At 35.3% G+C, this 19,940-nt stretch overlaps 2 protein-coding genes across 6 annotated transcripts in view; one reads left to right on the forward strand and one right to left on the reverse strand.

Annotated features, from left to right (window-relative positions):
- Positions 1 to 13,416, forward strand: part of CEP290 (centrosomal protein 290) — a 50,775-nt gene extending 37,359 nt beyond the window's left edge. For 2 of the 5 annotated variants that reach the window (XM_071552118.1, XM_071552120.1), the window contains 14 exons: positions 831 to 976; positions 1,851 to 2,006; positions 2,589 to 2,712; positions 3,275 to 3,922; positions 4,956 to 5,090; positions 5,365 to 5,451; positions 7,171 to 7,332; positions 7,667 to 7,789; positions 8,089 to 8,249; positions 9,475 to 9,616; positions 11,114 to 11,187; positions 11,357 to 11,460; positions 12,262 to 12,347; positions 12,625 to 13,416. In XM_071552118.1, coding sequence (XP_071408219.1) covers positions 831 to 976; positions 1,851 to 2,006; positions 2,589 to 2,712; positions 3,275 to 3,922; positions 4,956 to 5,090; positions 5,365 to 5,451; positions 7,171 to 7,332; positions 7,667 to 7,789; positions 8,089 to 8,249; positions 9,475 to 9,616; positions 11,114 to 11,187; positions 11,357 to 11,460; positions 12,262 to 12,347; positions 12,625 to 12,813 — 2,337 coding nt within the window. In that variant the 3' untranslated portion in view covers positions 12,814 to 13,416. Of the gene's footprint in view, positions 1 to 830; positions 977 to 1,850; positions 2,007 to 2,588; positions 2,713 to 3,274; positions 3,923 to 4,955; positions 5,091 to 5,364; positions 5,452 to 7,170; positions 7,333 to 7,666; positions 7,790 to 8,088; positions 8,250 to 9,474; positions 9,617 to 11,113; positions 11,188 to 11,356; positions 11,461 to 12,261; positions 12,348 to 12,624 lie in introns of those variants that run through there. The other 3 variants (XM_071552119.1, XM_071552122.1, XM_071552121.1) reach the window with 3 other exon arrangements.
- Positions 12,570 to 19,920, reverse strand: RLIG1 (RNA 5'-phosphate and 3'-OH ligase 1). The gene is made up of 7 exons (XM_071552131.1): positions 19,788 to 19,920; positions 17,921 to 18,038; positions 17,225 to 17,320; positions 16,753 to 16,869; positions 16,162 to 16,356; positions 14,870 to 15,039; positions 12,570 to 14,317 (listed from the first exon to the last, which is right to left on the reverse strand). Exons 1-7 carry the CDS (start codon positions 19,875 to 19,877, stop codon positions 14,129 to 14,131), a joined length of 975 nt encoding a protein of 324 aa, XP_071408232.1. The 5' UTR covers positions 19,878 to 19,920; the 3' UTR covers positions 12,570 to 14,128.
- Positions 19,921 to 19,940: the final 20 nt, after the last annotated feature.

Raw genomic sequence — 19,940 nt, forward strand, 5'->3', positions numbered from 1 at the left:
CATGCGTATATGACATTCAGACTATTTATGATGTTAAGTATTATTCTAGGACTACATTTATGCTTCCAGTTAATCTGAAACTTCTTAAATACCTGTTGCTTTATGTCTGGAGGTATTTTTCTCGCACTTGGCATGTATTTTTCTTGTTTTCTGAGATCATCTTTTCTTCCCTTAGTACCAGTAACTGTTTAGAACAAAGACAGAAAATGAAGTAAAGGGAATAACCAGAGAAGGGAAATTTCCAATTAAAAATAAACAAACAAAACCCCAGCCCAAACCAAAAGTTTCTTACAGAAATATTGACTGTGATTTTTCAGTAGCTGTTTGTGATCACTGATTTTAACCAAGGTATAATTTATAGTTACTGAATTGTTAACCCTAAGTAGAAATTCCATTTCTCACAGGAGAAGAACCTGTGCAGCAGGGGCATATAAGCCCCTGGTGAGCTGCAAAATACAGATAATGTTGTAAATTGGCATAGAAAAAACCTACTTTTTCCTAAATCTGTCATCTTCACTCGTGTAATCCAAAGTAAAAGGATAGCTTGCACTAGCACCTCTAAGTTCATAAATGTGGCACTCCTTTTTTTTGTAAAATGATTATTAAAAGGTAAAGAAGAATTTGGCAACAGCATGAAACTGCATTAACTTTATACACTAGTCACTATAGCCTGTTCAGCCAAGCCTGCTATTTACATGCCTGTTATGGCTTCCTGGTTTAAATTGATAAGTGAAGAATATATCATTCTTAGTTTTCTAACCTGTTTGCTCCTTTTTGCTTCAAGAAAATAATTCCAGAGGAAATACATAATTTGTTTACATTCTTCACAGACCTCCAAGGAGGAAATCATTAGATGGGATGAAGGTAAAAAATGGCAAAACAGAATGGAAGGATTGCGAAACAAACTAAGGGAAAAGGAAAAAGAAGCAGATGCTTTATCCAAACAGTTGAATACATTGAAGGAAATTTATACAAAGTAAGTTGGTTTTCATCAAGTCAGCTACAAAAAGATGACATAAGGGAAATCCAAATATGTTTGGCATGTAATAATTATTGCAGTTTATTACATGATTGATGGCAAGAATTTGACATTGCTGTTGAGATTAAAAGGATTAGGTAATTTTTAAACAGCAGACTACTTACTCCTCTAGTGTCCTTTCCCTTGTAGAAGCCAACAACCTTTATTAGGAGACACCATCTCAAAGTAAAATTAAGCCCTTTATTATGCTTCCTGGTTTAGCATTCTGTTATTCTCACAAAACAAATAAGAGCTTTAGGAAAAGAGGCTATTTCTCACCACAGTGTTATTTAATCAGATTGCTAGAACTGGACACTGTGCTCCGTTGCATCTAGTGCTACTGCAGTAGTGACCATTCTAGGATTATGAGATGGAAGCTTTTCAAAAAAACAACTACGTGCAAAAACCCTCTGCAGATGTTGTTTTTGCTTCAGTACAGTAATGGCAAGGTTTTACTGATAGAAGATGCAGAAGAGAAAGGAAACTGTGATGTTAAATTGTGGCTGTTCTTAAATTTTGTGTTGAAACTGCTTCAAAATGGCATTTATTCTTAGCAAGTCTTGCATGAATTTCACATAGAACGCAGGCAAACCCAACAAGTGGTTTGTGACATGAGTGATACTGATGTTTTGTTCATTGTTTTTTCCAGGTTTGAGTCATATTTTTTTGGTAAAATATTAGTGTCTATATGGTAACGTTATTAAGGAAAGGGGGTATGATTCAGTGAGCAAATAAATTGCAAATGTGGATTCTTTAAGACAGAAAATATTTTCCCCTAAAGAAAGCAAATTAACAAATAAACTTTTAAATGTAAGTTTATTGGATGTTGCAGGACTGAAAAAGAGAAAATTGCTCTACAGAAGAAACTGAAAACTACTGGTGTCACTGTTGACCGTGTTTTTGGAGTAAGAGCCTCAGAAACTGAAAAAGAACTGGAAGAACTAAGAAAACGGAATCTAGAGTTAGAAAATGAAATTGCACACATGAGGTGGGAGTCTTTTTAAAAGAATCTATAGAATGTGAAAAATATAAATTAGTAAAGATCTGTAGAATGAGACAGATAGTCTCTAATAGGCAAATTAATTCAATATGGGCAAAAACAGGAATTTCAAAAATTGAGTCTGTGATGAGCAAACTTAAAACTATTTGGGAGCAGTCATGCACATTCAGAGAATATGCAGCATTTGTTCATTTTTCCAAAAAGCCTAATAATATGAAAAGCATATGGCTCCTTTCTTGAAAATTGTAACTACAGTTTAGAGTTGGTGAAAGTTACTGGAACTGCTAAGTGCAGTTAGAGAGTATACTTAATCTCTGTAGATGTACCTGTGTAGTAGAAGCTGTACAGATCTCAAAAGAGCAGATTCCTTTTGCCAAAGTAAGTATTTTCCATTCACAGGTATTAGTTGAAATAGTTTATATGGCTAACATTGATTTAGAGTAACTGGCTCATTAATATTGGAAAATCCAGCTTAGAAATCCAGAAGTTCATGGTGGTTTTACCTTAAGGGATGTTTTTCTGTATTAATATCCATTTGTTTGCTTTGGGTTGATTCCTTTTTCGATGTAGAACACTACAAGCAATCCCACGAGATTCTGTTGTAGAAGATTTACATTTCAAAAACCTGTACCTCCAGGAAAAGCTTCGTGCATTGCAGAGGCAATGTTCGAGAGAGACATTTTCAAGACCCTCAGTAAGTTAATAATGTAACCCATATTACACAGAGGAATTGCACCTACTTATCAAAAATATTGGGTTATCTCTTTGGTATTCTGAGTCATTTAGCTGGTTTTATTCAATTCTGGAATAGGGTATGAAATACTCAGCTTTTAGTCATTTTCAAACAACAAAACAGCCCCAAAAAAACCCACAAATCCCAAAACTTACAGTTTCAGTGTTCTACAGGTAGAAGCCAAAATATTCAGCATTCTGGTATATGTGGAGAAATAAGGAAAACATATTTTCAAATATATGGGTCTGCAACTGAAAGACTACTTTTATGTTACCTATTGATTGAAAATGTAAGATGCACAGTGTTTGGGGAATACTGAGCTGTGTCTCACTTAAATTAGGCATTTTTGTTGTGCTTTGATTTTTGCAAGGTTCATTATATTGCAAGTTGTGCATTAAAAAGTTATCTTAATCTTTCAAGAATAGACTTAACACTACTACATTCTAGTTTTATTTATTTCCTGTTTTGTTTTACTGTGTTCTGCTTTTCTTTCATGCTTCACTCTGTCTTCAACTTGAATCAGAGTACATGTGACCAAACTGAACTGACCAAGTCTGTTCCTATCACTGTCAGTAAACAAAAGTATCTGAATTTCCTTCAAAAGAAATCTATTTCAAATAGGGACAAAATCAAACATCAGGCTAATAATACCATTATTGATGGCCATGAAATAGATGAGGAAGCACACATGCAAATACACATCATGCATAATGAAGGCCAGGAGGCTTCTGCAAATGCAAGCACAGAAGTGTCTCCAGAACAGCATCCTGAAGATAGTGAAAAATGGAAGGACACAGATATTTCTATGGAAGTATTGGAAAACAAAAATATAGCTGAATATGATAAAGAGAACTGCAGTGAAAAAGAACAAAATGTAACCCAGCCTGAAAAAGAAAAAGTTAATAAGGAAAGTGAAGAGAAGAGGAAGCAAGAAATCTTCAAACAATCAAATGTGGATGAAGGAGAAGGTGCAGACGAGCCTGATACTGACAGAAGGACCTGCAATCAGTCTGATTCAGTGGACCCCTCTACTCAAGCTATTGATTATGAAGCAGACAAAATAAATGTTAATAATGAAATGAATCAACACGCTGCAGAGAATAAACATGAAAATTACCAAAGCTGCAAAGAAGGGGTTGAAACTACCACAGAATTCTGTGAAATGCCAGAGGTTTGATACTGTAGTGGCCCTCTAGCATTTCTTCAGTATAAATGATGTAGAAATAGAATAGTTTGATCTTGATAAAGCCATACTTTCCTATGCCGGGTCTGCAGGAATATTGAAGTCTAGTCATCATGTGGTCCATAAAGCAAACCTTGTACTTTCATGATAGGCATGCATGTTAGCTCACAAGTAAGCTACTGTCAGTACCAAAATTTTGATCCAGAGAGTTTACAAGGAAAACCAGTGATACTTGCAGCTAGTAGATGACCTTCATTCTTTTAGAGACTTATGATTATCTTACTACACTAAGAAAAAAATACACTTTATTGAAGCAAATACTTTATTCCTGGTATTAGTGGTGAAGTAATGAATCATACAGTTAATTCCATAATTACATAAGTAAAAAATGCTGATTATTATCTTATTAAAAGGTTTTACTCTTTACTAGTCAGGCAAAAAAATTTACCATATAGTAGTTATGATTTGAATTGGCAATATAAAACATGCAAAGCACTATTTATGTCATAGAAATTACTAGCCTCCATAGATAAAGACTTAGCTTTGTAGGAACCAACAGACTGAGAACAAGAGCTATATAATACTCTTCCTGACTTGCTCTGTGATCTGTTCAATATATGTGAAATTTCTTATGACGTATGTACTACTTAAAAAACTATTGGAATATGTCCTTAAAATTAGATGCTGTTCCCAGGAACAGTGTCACAGCTAACTACACTCAGTAGCCGTTTTTGTCTTTTAGATTTTGAAATTTATTTCTACCCAACAGTTTGAGAGTTAATTTTGGTTTGACAAAACTTTTAGTGGTTTATACTGATTTGTAAACTTCCATTAAAGGTTAAGCAAGTTTAGGACATCTACGAGAACATGTTAGTCAAAGTAGATGAGATCAGAACTGGTGATAATACTGTCTTATTCCTGTGAAAAATACTCTGTTGCTGTTACTCAACTACAACTGATAGTTGTATGGCATAAGTCCATTACCACTTAATGATAATTTTTTCCCTTCTGTTTTCTCAAGACATCAGGTATAGGGTCAAGTGATCAGTATCGAAGAGAACAAGAAGTTTTAAGGGAAAATCTGAGATTGTCATCTGAAAATGTTGAGCTAAGATTCCAGCTAGAGCAGGCCAATAAAGATTTGCCAAGACTAAAGGTAACATCGTTTTACCTTTCGTCCCCTTTACCCTGACACAGGTTAGGGAATTGCTTAAAAAGAAATGGATATTTTTTCTGCACATACTGTAAGTTTTTCATGTTTTTACAGAAGTTGAGAAGGTTGAATTGCTAGTAGAAATGATGGAAAATGTCATTGATACTGGAAAGTGCTTTCTTTTACATTTCTCAAAGTTAACCAATTGAAATACCAATTGTAATTTTGTTCACCACTGTTTCACCTCAATTTGAGATCTAATTTTTTTTTTGTGTAGAACCAAGTAGATGACTTAAAAGAAATGTGTGAACTTCTCAAAAAAGAGAAAGCAGATGTTGAACGGAAGCTGGGCAGCATTAGAGGGGTGAGTGTTGTAACAGCACTTTTCATCATAATTAAATGAGAATGAAATAAAAAAGCACAAAGTTTTATTGAAGCTAAATTATTTGGAATCAGCCAAAAGCAAACATTAATTGTTCTTGTTTATTTTATTGACAAACTGCTATAATAAATTAATGCAGGACCATTAAAAGGACTAGTGCTACACTTAAATATTTGCAGTATCATGGCCTTATTTTGTCAGAAACATATTTGTACTATAAATTGGAGTTTAGCTGCAATAATGAAAATTATATTAATGTATATATATGTAAATGAATTGACTTGTTGCAGATGTTAGAAAGTGTAAGTTGTGGTCAGTGAAGGTTTTTGTTGTACTATGCAAGATGGCACAGTTAAATTTTACCCCAGCTGCTGTTAAGTACTTTAATAGAGGAGTATTTCAGAAGTTAAAGGAAAAAAGTCTTCAGCAATTCCCAATATGTCTCTTGCCCCTAACATATTGAACTATTTGCATGACCTTTCAAAGAAAGCTGACTTAATAAAAGCTCTGAAGTTCCTTCGTAGCTCTTTTAGCATACAAGGAGAATAAGTTCTTCTGGGTACCTGAAAAAGATCATTTTCCATTCTATTACTCATACCTTTTATGGACTACTTGTGCATTGATATTTTTTGGACAAGGAAATTCAGTTTATAAAACTGTTTTATGCAAAGGTTCTGAGGAAGCAGCAGATTCTGTTCTTTTCCTTCCTTTACAAGCATCAAGATGTGACAGCTTTTTCTTTAACTCTGTTGTGTGCTAACACAAACCTCCTAATCCTTCCAATTATTTTAGAGAAGAAAAATAAATATTTTTTACTTCTGAGACTTGGTTGCTATATAGATTTATGTAGAGCTCAAGAGGGCAAATTCTTCCCCATTTTACACTGTACTATACTCCTTACCTCTGCAGAAATAAAAGGATGTATGTACCTTAGAGGCCCAAAACTAGAGTCAGTAGCATCTTTAATTTATTATTGCTGCGGAAATCACTACAAAGATGATGAAAAAATAAATGGATTTGAAGACTCTTTAACAGCTTTTCTAAGTCATCAGTTGATGTAGTGAAAAAAGAAAAAGGAGAAATTACAGTATTTTACCCCAGATTTATATATTTATCATTCTGCAAAAAGAATATATGCCTTTGGACAGTGAGATCTACCTTATACTTTAAAATGTAGTTCTTCTGTCACTTTAATTCCGCAGAAGCAGGGTTGCTAAAAACCAGCTCTCTTTTCCCTCAAGCTCCCAGCCATTCTTCCCAGCAATATTAGCAAAAAAATTAAGCAATTGCACAGTTTGTTGGATTGGAGAATTATTCTGCAAGAAAAGCTAAAAAAAAATAAGTAGTTCTTCTATTTATTTTCCTAATGTTTCAGTTTAATTCATAACATACAGCAGATTTTGAGACTTCACTGCAGCTTTCTTTGGTAACATAGAAAATGAAGGAATTGATACATTGACTTTGGGGGTGAATATATTACTAGACATTTTGGGGAGCTAAGCATGCAAAAAATTCTAGGGTTCAAGGTATACCAAAATAAAGCATCTTTCTTTTATAAATTGCAATGGGAAAACAAGTAATAAAGCAAGATTTAAAGTTAGAATTTAAAGTCTTAAAGATTTAAAGTCTTAAAGATTTAAAGTCTTAGAATGTTAACATAACCTATTTCCTTACTTTTACTTTTTTTTTCCCCCTCTATAGGCTGGTAGAAGTGGTAAGACAGTCCCAGAATTGGAAAAAACAATTGGTTTGATGAAAAAGGTTGTAGAGAGACTCCAAAGAGAAAATGAACTGAAAAAAGCTCCCGCTGTAGTTTCTAATGAGAAATTACTTGGCCTTGAACAGGAAAATGAGAGGCTAAAGGTACTAAATTATCTACAGTGACTATATTTAGATAACAGGTCATATGCAAGTTACTAAGAAAATGGAGCAGCAAGCCTATTGTTGATAGTGATTGGCAAAGGTGTTTTAAAAATATCAAATATGACATGTATAGAACAGAAAAACAAACTTCATTTTAGCATAAAATATTGAATGATTTAAGGTAAGCTGTACCTTAGAGATATATTTAATTATGTGATGAAATCTCATGTTCATTGTGCTAGGTAGCTATAACTATGCTGCACTTTAAAAACTGAAATCTGAAATCTTCTGGTACGCAACATATATGACTTTTAACAAACTGTTTGATATTTAGTCTGAAATGGAAAAACTGAAACATGATCTGGAGGGCCAGCTAAGTAAGCGTTATGAATCTAAAACCAAAGGAATGGAAAAAGTCATTGCTGAAAATGAGAGACTGCGTAAAGAACTGAAAAAGGTACAGTCATTGTAATGCATCCCTTTATTTCAATTAGTTACTGGTTGGGGCAAGTATTTAAATACATGCCTTATTTTTTTTTAACAGTTGATACAGCACTGATACTGCTATGACAGATTTTTTCATTATATGTAGAGAGGAGATACTGAAGGACTAGCCCAAGACAACTTGGAAGTTGTAGTGCTAGTAATCTTGGATGCATTTTTCCTCTAAATCAGCATCTCTCCACCATTTTAGATAATAGTGTGTTTCACGTGAGGTTAATTATTCTATAAACATTTGCTTTTATTGAACAATAGGAAGCTGACACTGGAGAGAAGCTACGAATAGCAAAGAATAACTTGGAGATATTGAATGAGAAATTAACAGTACAGCTGGAGGAAACTATTAAGAAGCTAAATTTGGCTGAGAGCCAGCTTGATGGAACTGACAGCAAAAGCTGGAAGTCCATTATAACAAGGTAGGAATTAAGTGTGTAAGGAAAATAAACACAAGTGTTAATTCCTCTTTAAATATTAACAAACAAATTACACTTTCATAATTTTTTGTCCCTCTTTTGAAGATAGTTTTATATTACCCATAGTTTATTTTCTAGTTCTGTATTAGTATATAGATCACTATACTGATCTCTGAGATGAATCTAGCAGAGATCTAGTGTCTTTAAATACTGGCCTTGTTAGCTCCTTCCTCTATAAAAAAGACAGTTACTTACCTTCCCTCTTCAGATCAGCTCTAGATCTCTGGATAGTTCAGGTAAGGGAGGCATTTTGTATTCCCTGCTGCTTAAATGTATTGTATTTTTGCTTTGAGGAACGTCAGCATTTCTGCTGAACACAAAGTATTTCAATTATTTACTGCATGAACAACAATCTAAAACAAAAAATGGAAGGCAGAAACCTGCATTTGCAAGTTTGGTAGCATTTGAATCCACCTTTAACTATATGAATGTATGCACATGTTGTGTTAGAAAAGCCACTAGGATTTCTGTAGCCTTTGGGACATGTAGGCACAACAGATCATTCATGTGTGTGTTCTGTAAGCCCAGAAAGCTACTTGGAGTCAGCCAGTTGATTCTGCCTTCTGTGGAAGGGAGAAAAACTGGATTCTATACAAACTTTTGGTAGCCCTGTATGGCTCAAAGCAAAATGGAATCATCCTCAGACTGCTGCTGCTCCAGGGTAAACTTAATTTCTTGGAGAACAGTTTTGCCCTTGGCATCTTCATCTTCTATATCTGTATTAGCTCTTCTCAGCACGTTATTTTCCATGAATTATTAAATCATAAGAAAAATACTGTCAAAGGTACAGACAGCACTGAAGTAGGACCCAACCTGTGTACATACTGCATCAGTAACAGGCATCCTTTTAGCAGGAAGTAATTTGGGATTTATGTGCCATAGCATAAAAAGATTCCTATCCCCCCTTAATAAAGTGTAGACACAAAGAAAGATCCACAGAAGTGTAATATCTGGAAAAGCCTTTATTCTAAGATTAAACATGTATTTTTCCTTATGCTTCTTTCAGCACACTGTATTTATAAGACCAGTGATTATGTTCAAGGCCAATGCCCCAAACATATTTTAGGCTGTATTTTATGGCATTTATTCTCCTAAAGATATTTAAATCTGTATTTCTGCAAAGTATTAACTTTTGCTCTTAACATTTTCTAAATAAAAATACTACCAGGATGCATGAAACTAAGTTGAAGGAAATGGAAATAGATATTGCTAAAAAATCCCAAAGCATTGCTGACCTTAAACGGCTGCTTCAGGAAGCAACAGAACGAGAACAAAATGCTGATAAAAATTTACAAGATCTAAAAGAACAAGTGAGTAAAATTCAGCCAGATGACTGAGAACAGAATGCTTAAGTCTTTCTAATGTCTATAGTGGCAGAGTACTTGTTTTTTCTTTAATCCTTTCTTTTACAGTTTTTTTCAGTCATAGTGTCCTCAAATCTATTTACATATTTCAGTCAATGAATGAGGTTTACCACATATTCCCCTATATTATCAATATATATTCTTGAGTTGCAGTCTTAGGGGAAAACTTTTTTGTGTTGTGTTCTTCTGTAGACCATTTTTCATTATAGTTTCATTGATCACATGAAAGCCCATAGGTACAGGTGGTTCAAATGGTCCTAAAATATTTCTAGCTTGTTCTGCAGAGCAAGTATGCGGCACTTCCCTATTCTCTCCAGGGTTTTTTAGGGGGGAGAGTGACTTAGCCATCCTAAATGGGATCGTCATTTCTAATATGGCCTCTTACATGTAGTTTCTCATGTCTTACAAATACTACTTTATGTATGGAAGAGTCAGGAAATTTGAAACTTAGGTACTTTTGAAAAGATTTATCACATTTTGGCTTTTAAGTACTCCAAAGATGCAGTCCCAGGACTATTCACCCAGGTCATCTTCCATCTTCTCATTTATTAATGTGTACATGGTTTCTTCCCCACACATCTTGTACTGGCCATTCTTACTGTAAGGTATCAAATACAAAACTTTCAGTATGGGAATTCGTATGTAATAGAACTTGGAATTGATTCCTACAAAACAACCATTTTGTTAATTTTTGTTTGTTTTCCTTTTCTATAAAGTCAGTGTTACTAACATGAAGTGCATACCAGCAGCAAAATTAACTCAGAGATAAAAATCTTTCATTATGTAATACCCAGATCCTTACCATTTTAGGTTGTAACAGAACAAAATCTTATTATTAACAGTAGCCTCATGAGGGTTCATAAATTGTCACTGCATTCATAAACTGTATATAGTCTTTTATTTAAAACACTAATTTTTTTGCTCCTGCATCTCTTGTAGAAGTTCATTCTTCTCTTATTAGGGACCTATTCTAATTTAACAACTGCAGGTCATACCTAGTTAATGTACATTCATTTGGGTTTTCACTGCGAAATTACAGGCTTTTCATACTATCTTTCTCAAGGAACTTGAATGCCTAGGGATGCAAATAAGCACATCTAGTATTTTTAAAGCACTTTGTGATTTAGGTCTATCACTTCCTTAGGCATATGTATAAATTATGCTGATGTAGCTGCGTATCTAAGTTACACTTCACAAACCTAACTTCTGAATACACTTTTCTTCACCCTTCCTGAAATATGTAGCAATGATCTGCGCTAACTTTGGAAGGGCTGTTGAGAATTAGCTTAGTGGAACATGTTTTGTTGGGATTTTTTCTGACAACCTAGTACATCCTTAGTATTATTTTCATTCATTTTTTAATCTGGTGTCCAAGGGAATTCTATCTGAACTGTGTTGTCTATGGATATTGTTTTCAAGAGTAAAACTTTATTTTCTTTTAAGATCGAGCTTCTCAAATACCTTCCTGAAAGTGCAAGGACAGAGCAAAGCCTCATGAAGGAACTTCAATTTTTAAGGTAATGTACTTCTAAATAACTAAATAAATACCCCAGCCAATATACATGAAATAAGAATGATCAGGAAATGGCCACTGCAATTTCTGGTTAAATGTTTTATGTTTCAAAATATTTTATGTTCTAAATTTTAAATTTTTAAAAATTATTCTAAAATTGTCTTATATTCCAGATTAACTAATAATCAGTTGGAGAAAGAAAAAGCAGAACTAGTGCACCAGATGGAGGGTTGTAAGCACCACAAACACACCTATACAAGTGAAGGTCTGGCAGCTGGTAATAATTTTCAAAACCTAAAAAAAATTATCTTGCTGTATTTGGGGCCTAAAACTATTTTTACTTCATATGTACATGCAAAGTGATAATAGATCTACAGAATTATTTTCATTAGGTTAATGCCAAAGTAGTGTAAACTGAAGCAGACTAAGGCCTTGGATTTTTGAGTACATATACAAGTTTTTTGTAGAGAATTCTTAGTAAAAATCTCCATAGATGAATTATCTTGAGCAAGAGGTGGTAATCTTTATTCTCTCACAAGATGTGTAGTTCATGCCACCACTGACTTTATGAGCCTCAAAAGGCTGTTTGTAAGATGTCCATTATTCATTGAAATACTCTTGCCTACCTCTTTTGCTTTGGGTAATAGAGAATGAGTGCCTATTTCCAGATACCAGCTCTGTGAATGATTTAAGACTTAAAAGGCATCAGTCCCATGGGAGAAGAGCAGAGCACTACAGTGCAGTACATATGACTGGAAGAAAAAAATGTAACAAACGAGCCCTTTTGAAATTAAGAATCATGTAACAAGATCCTAATGTTATTTCCAGATTTCCTGTGCTTAATTCAGAGAAAGCACACATGTCATATTTCTCAGAAGTGTGCTGGAATACTGCCACTGGAATACTGGAATACTGCCTTCAATCACAGGAACTAGACACTTCTAATTTTTACAAGAAATAAGGAAAAGTTCACATGACTCTGTGGTGGTCCCAGTTGGGTTTACACACTTTACCTATTTCAACTTTTAGGAAATGCAGAATTACTCATGTAAAGTTATTTGTGCCATTATTTTTGCAGGACATAATGAAACTGTAGAGAAGGATAAAATAGCTGACCTCCAAACAAAGCTGAAAGCCTTAGAGCTGGAAAAACTGCAATTCAAGGTGAGTTGCAAGAATCATCCAAGGCTAGATGAGTAAAACTATAGTTAGCTAGAAAGAGCTGTTTTGTATCTAAATTAATGACAAAGTCAATTTCTAAACATTATGTTTAGAAAGCAGATTTTGTTTTTAGTGAATGTGCTGCTTATGGGTAGAAATATTTGTATCTAGATAATGTCCTTATAATCTCATCATTTGACCTCTCAAGACAGGCAAAAAAAGCTATTGTGGAGTATTAACAAAGTTTTTAATAAAGGTGGTACTTCATTCTTTTCAATAGGAAGAGATAAAAAAACTGAGAAGAGAATTAGAAAACTATGACCCTTCCTTTTTTGAAGAACTTGAGGATTTGAAATACAACTACAATGAAGAAGTGAAAAAAAATATTATCTTAGAAGAAAGATTGAAGCAGCTTTCCGAAGAGTTTGGCATTCAGGTGCACAGTCCAGGCAACACTTCTGTTGATTAGACTAGTGTTTAGTAGCCTCAGCATTGATACAAAAAGTAAATTCCAGTGCAGTTACATAATACACATTTGTCCATGATTATCGTGGAATAATACAAGTCTCTTAAAGTTACATTAGTTTGCACACACCTAAGAATGCAGAATTGGATTATTCAACATTTCATGGTCAGTATGCATATACACCAGTCAAATAAAAGCTCTCCCAGCTCCTTTGCAGTATATTATTTTAATTTAGAATACTTAAATTGGGTAATACACAGGTGTCAGGTGAAGTTGAAACCTTGGGCTTACCCTAAAAGATGAGAAACTTTTAAAATGTCACTATACTGAGTTGAGTATGCTAAGTTCCAGATCAATAACAATACATAATTTGCACTTACTGTCTTGTCTCACCATACTGTTTAACTCTGAACTCAGAGTCTGTGTGTGAGATGTCTGTTTTTACCTCAATTTTAGACAACCCAAGAACAAAAAACTGAAAATTAAACTACAGTATCTCAGCCAAACCAATGGTATTTTTGTATATAATTGCTTTTTCATTTTGCGTATTTTATATAGCTGGATGTATGCTTTTATAGCAGAGATAAAATAAAGCCAACTCAATCATTCAGTCTCACCTTTATTATTTATATGCCTTATCTTACTTAATATGCCCTTGATGAAGTTTCCTATCTGAGATGCAGTTGTAAATGGAAATTAAGCCTGTCTTTCTCCAAGTACAAGGATCTCCAAAATAAAACTAGTTTACTTTCTATCCCAAGGCAATGGAAGTGCCTGTAATGTAGAGGGTATTTGGGATTTCAAATAATAGCATAATGCTTATATTAAATAATACAGGGAGAAGTTTTGCCCCATAAGAAACTGTTACTACTTTAAAAAAAAAAGAAATCAAATTTTAGAACAAATTCTGGTCCCGTTGGAAATATGTCCTTTACTGTAAAGAAACTAGATCCTAAATCTGAATCCTACATGTAATAATGTAATAATAATTCTATTTATAGAAGTGCAACCTCTGTAGTTTTTCCAGTTGATTGCGTTCATTAGCTAAGCTTTCCAGGACCACCCAGTGATAGAGAACGTGCTTCTTACACTTAACATCCAGACATAGGTTCAAAAGTTAATGATTTTTGAGAAAACAAAATGAACATGCTGGAACCTAGATCTCTGCTCTGGCTGTCAGATCACTGTTATTTAAAAGTAGTCATTTAGGATAAACTTAAAATGCCTAAACTAGAAGAACAGTCTTAAAGAGTTCTATGGTAGACAAGTAAGAGGAATGCACGACATAGGACAATTAACTTGAAAGAGAAAACTCGTTTTAAGCATCAAACTTGATATCTTTGAGTCTGTCAAATCTTTGACCATCCAAGTCTGAAAAATAGTGAAACAAACTCTGTGGTTCAAAGTCACAGTCATATTTAGTTCTATTAAAAGAAATTACAACAGGCTGAGAATTCAGGTATGTCTCTGCAAGTGGCCAGGGTAAATCAAGATGATGGCGATGGAGCTAAAAACAAAAAGAAAGAAGATCAGTCCAGCAATTTTGGTAAGAGTTGCACAACAATTCTCAGCTGTGGGGGTGTGTGGCTATATCTGGATTCTAGGATCCTCTGCACTAGGGCACTTAAAATCATTAATCAGTTATCTGAATGAGTAACAACAAAGCACAAAAGGCAAACCAGAAACACGGTGCCCTCCACAGTTTCAGAAATAATACAAACTTGCTAATTAATGAAAAATCACATTCTTAATACTTGTTCTGTAAGTCATCAGAAGAACTTAATTTTTAAATAAAAGGATTAAGCTTTACAATTAATCATTCCTATACAGAGAAGCAAGAAAATACTATGTTCTCAATTACTTTATTAGCATAATGTTAAGAATGAAAAAGTTTAGTGTCATCATTGTAGTGATTCAGTGGCTTGACTAATTCTACTGTCATCTCATTTGTTGGAGAACATTATTAGAGAATTCAGAAAAGACAAAAATTAATACTTTACAATACTTCACGTACTATGAATTATTAGAGTGTTTTCCATGTCTCTATCCATATATTTACCTTGATTAAACACCCATCATGGCAGTGCCACACAATTCCTTCAACTTTACCCTCATTGGAGCTTTCAAACCAAGACAGGATGTCATTTTGCTGTAAAGTAGGTGGATTCTTTATTTCAAATGCTCCATGTGGTACCAGAAAATGTACAGGGTGCTTCTTGCTTCCTATTCCTATGTTTAAAGAAATAAATACATTCCTGTTAGCCACGTGTGATAACTTAAGATTCCTCTCACATTTGTTTTTGCGTCTATCTTAAAAGTACTCTGTAAATGTAGACTTCTATTAGATACTGCAACATTGTCCTGTCTTTAACAGGACAGTTAATTATATTTTTCACCATCAAATGCAGCTGTCTATCCTCACATTTTAATTTATTTATTAAAATCTCTTCCTCTATTATATAAAATAAACATGACACAGAGATTTATACAGTTGCTTATTTTGTCCTTGTGGTCACCTCCTCAGTAACCATAAAGCTACTGGCTAAATTCTTCACGCTTCAGATCACAGTCAATGGCACAAACATCTTAGTTCCAGAAAATCTGGCATATCTTTCCATGAATACGGATGAATACTTAAACCAGGCTGTTAACAACTGCATTGCCTCTTCACTGACTGTTCAACATGAATCTTTAGGGGTTTTTTTTTGTTGCAGTCCTTTTTACGTACTGGGAAAATGCTTAGATCAGGTGTGACTATTTTTCCCATCCACACTTGCAAGTTATCCTAACAGCAAAGCTCACATAGGTATGTGCTCATACCTAATTTTTTTTTCTTATAAAGCTTTTACAGGAAGAAGCCACAACCAAAATTTAGCTTAAATTGCATTTCCTTAAAAAAATTCTCGTTTCATAATTTAAAAATTGTAACTTATGAGTAACTCTAGGGGCTCTAAAAATGTTTGAATTAAATTTTTTACTTCAATGGACTAAACAGCATCAGAAGAGGAAATAAAAAGACGGGGGAAAAAGGCATCAAGAAACAATCTTAAAAAGTTATTTTAATAGTAATATTTAAAACAGCCTTTCCAGTCAAAATAGTTTTGAAAGACTAAAACAAAGCAGTTTTATAGCAACTGAGGTTTAATGGAGTTAACTAGTCCCATGACAACTCAGCTTTCTAAGGGGAATATTTTTGGGTGAGTGTTCCTTCAGCTAGCCCTTTCTTTCCTTTCTGAGAAGGTTGCTACCAGAGAACTCTTTTTAAAAAACTTATACAAAGAAAGTGCATAGTTTTCACTCAAAAATAGAACTAAACAAAAAAGTTTTTAAGCACAGACCATATAAACTTACCATATGGATTTGCATTAATATTAGTCCCAATAAGCTCCAATGTTTGTCCTACAAGTTCTGACAATGGCACCGGAGTGATTTCCAGAAGCTCTGGGTCAGCATGGCGTTTCAGTACCAGTGCTATTTCAGCCTCATAATTTATAACAGATGAGTGCCAGCAATACTGCTTGTTGTTTTTCTCCACAGGCACCCAACCTATAAGAAAAAACTGCATTTTATCAAAGTAAATATCTCAAGATATTAAAAGTGTACTAGACCTGTACATGCATTAAAAAACCCCAAACAAACCACAGTATACTACAAACAGAAAAAGTAACAAGAAAAACTGTGTTGTGTGTTAGAAGAACAAATATGTGATAATTATTTAGCTGAAGTTTGTGCAGCAAACTACAATTATTTTCAATGTGTCAGAAGAACAAAGACTTCCTGGATAGTGAATGAATGACAGTGCAATTCTTTTTTTTTTTTTGAGTATGTTAACTACTATTTTTAACTCTGGAACTAGTTCTAATTCACTTCAAAAATTCACACACATACACATAACCCCACCCACCCCTTTCCCCAGTGTTACCTGTGCTGTATCATAGGTACCTGGCATATGTCCATTTTCATCAGGCAAAGGATTGCCATTAGAGAATTCTAAGTCCTTTGCTGGAATCCAGGTATCTGGAACAGGCTTGAAATCCTCTTCAATATTCCAGACAAATTCTAGACACATAAATGTGACATTTAGATTTTGGCAAACTGTTAGTTAATTTTGCTTTTGTTGTCTTTCAATGCAGTATTTAAAATAGCATTGATCTAAACTTTGTTTTACAAACAGTAGTCCCAGTTACTTTGTACACATTCCAACATCTGTTGCACTCAAGCAGTCTACAATTAAGATGGTTAAATAAAACCTGTAGCCTTTAAGTAGTTTAAAAGCCTAGAAACTAAGGTTAAAAAATAGCCATCTGTTCCAGTTTAAAAATGGAGCAGGATCACTGACATTTCCCATGGTAGGCTAGTTTTTCCAACTGAATAACTTACTTTGCCAAAAAGAAGAAAAGAAATCTTCACTAACCTTTGCAATCTTTCAATGAATGCAAGAATTGTCTAAACTTTTTTTCGCCTTGTTTGTTGGGTCTTCGATCCAGCCTGGCCCATAGATAGGGTTGCCCTAGAGTTTCCAGAGAGAAAAAACAGCATGTAACTGAGGTAACCATACCCTGCAAAGTACTGAAATCAACTATGTAACTTGCAAGATAGGAATTGTCATTTTTCACAAGAAATTTTACATCCAAATGCACTATTTAAAGTCCTAAAGTACAGTTTATGAATCTAAAACTCTATTTTAGATTCTAGATACAGTCTTGTCTAATGTAATACAAAGCTTCCTTACAATTTCACGGACAGGAAAGAAACCCAGTGATGCAATGAACCACAGTCATCTCATTTCCTCCCCCAACTCCATAATTCTATTACTCTTCCCCAAGGAAATCAGACGATATTATACAAGTCCTATTATGCAAGGAAGACTTACTAATAGGAAATTTTAAAAATTAAATAGTTCCTAGATTATCATAAACTATACTTCATGTATTTTAGAGAGTAAAATCTATAAAAACTATAGAAACACCTCCTAAGTCTACAGTAACTATTATTTGGTGGTCAAAATGCTTCATGATAGTTGAATTCATGACAGCTGCGACAGTGACAACTATGTAAAACAAGGCTTCTCGTCAGCATAAGAAATCTTCATACAGATCTTTCTTATTACCTTTATACGTAGTTACGTAACAGCAAGTTCCATCCACCTTTTCAGTAGGAATTGCACTGTGTATATCTGCCGCTAATGCCTTTCCAGTTAAAGTTTCAGTTGCCAAAACTTTAAATGGCTGAAAAGAAGATAAGTGGCTGTGTTACTGTCTCATACGGCTCCTTACAGTTGGCCTTGAAGTGTTACACGTCACATGGCTGATTTCTAACACTATCCAAAAATACCCTTGTTTCTTCAAAACTTGACAGTTTGGAAAATGCTCCAAGACACAAGAACCAAGGCAATCTGTTTGCAAATTCTCTCCCTCTTTCCCATTCTTAATTTGTATTTCGAGATGATTTTGCTTTCCACTGTAGGGCATATAAACTAGAAGGGTTCGATTGCACGCTACAGTATTTTGGGATGCACCTTCCTATATAAGGGTGGCAATAGAAATCGCTCATGACCAGCTCCCCTGAGCTTTCAATTTTCAGATGAAAGTACAGCACCATGTTAGTGCAATGCATGGACCAGCGGAATGCAAGGAGGCAAAAGCATCTTGGTATTAAATACTTAGTGTCAGTGCTATCAATGAAATACCTTTGTGCTCTAAAAAAGTGAAGAAATACAGATCTGTGGATCTGAAACAAATAACCACCTAGTACAAATTTCTCATAGGACTTCTATACAGCTTCTCCAACAGTTTCACTACAAATATGGAATCAGTTGTGTTTGGATTCAAATCTTTTCCTCTACAATCATGACACTCTTTCTCTCCCCAGTCAACTTTGTCTTTTAAGCTGGACACTTTCTATTAGCAAAACACAAAGCAAGTCCTTGTCTTGCAGGAGTCTTGAAACAGAATGTGTAATTCATAAAAATAAGAACCTTCTACATGCTTTTGTTACATTACATGACCGTTCCATATTTTAGTTACAAGTCTGTCACTGTAACATACAGCATATATAAAGATTTTATGAAAACTACACAATAAACATTTCAGGGTAATGAGAAAACATTCCCATTGGTTTTATCAGCACTATCACCCCCTTTCTTCCCTACCAGTCATAACCACATTTTATCCTTGCCTGAACTTTGAAAAACAAGAAAAAAACCCAGCGTGTGCCAGTTCCAGATTTAATACCCTGTTCGCTTTTTCTGTATGAAGGCACAACAGTGTAGTGTAGGGATGTACCCTTACATGACCATTATCGAGATGGTGCTGGTACACAATTTACTGTCCTTTTGGCAACCATTTCAGCTCTCCCGTCTGGATGTCAATCACCAATAGGAGCGAGTCACCCTGCTGGATTCAAGTTCACTATGCAGCTGCTGCTAAAACCGAACACAAACTGGAGGTCTGCACCTAGACAGGCGAATGCACCCCAATCTGCCCAAGTCTCACAGTCTCAGATTAATTATTCTGTCATAAAGTTGATATTCCTTCGGCCGTCAAAGAAAACCCCAAAACAAACAGAAAACAAATAAAGGAGACAAGCTCAATTTTTTTCCCCCCACGAGGCTCACACGCGGGGGCGGCAGGATGGTTTTACACAGGCTCCCAGTGCAGTCATGCTGGACAGGCTTTCACTTAGAAAAACCAAACAACATCAGGGCGGACACCGGGAGGTACTTGCCAGGAAACTGGGGCTAAGCTGAAACAGCACCCAAATGGCCCTTCTTCCCTGCATTTCAGTGGGAGAGCCCTACGCAAACCTCTGCCGCGCATCTCGCTCAGAATCTGCAGTCAAACCCATCACCACTCGGCTGTGGCCCCGGCGGCTCCGACACGGTCGGTTCTGTGGCGGCCCAGCGACTTCCTCCGGCCCAGCCCGGCCCCGTCTGTATGCCTGCCGCCCGTCCCTCCGCTCCCTGCCGCCTCGAGCACCTGTCGCTCCCGCTTGGCCGACGGCTCCTTCTTCACCTCGGTGACGAACAGACACGGCACCTTGCGCTGCACCGCGCACCGCCGCCTCATCGCCGCCCGCTCCGCCACCCGCAGCTGCGCCTGCGCCGCGCGGCCCGCGCTGCACCACGGGAA

The sequence above is a fragment of the Pithys albifrons genome, chromosome 3 (assembly GCF_047495875.1).
Source record: "Pithys albifrons albifrons isolate INPA30051 chromosome 3, PitAlb_v1, whole genome shotgun sequence".
NCBI classification, from domain to species: Eukaryota; Metazoa; Chordata; class Aves; order Passeriformes; family Thamnophilidae; genus Pithys; species Pithys albifrons.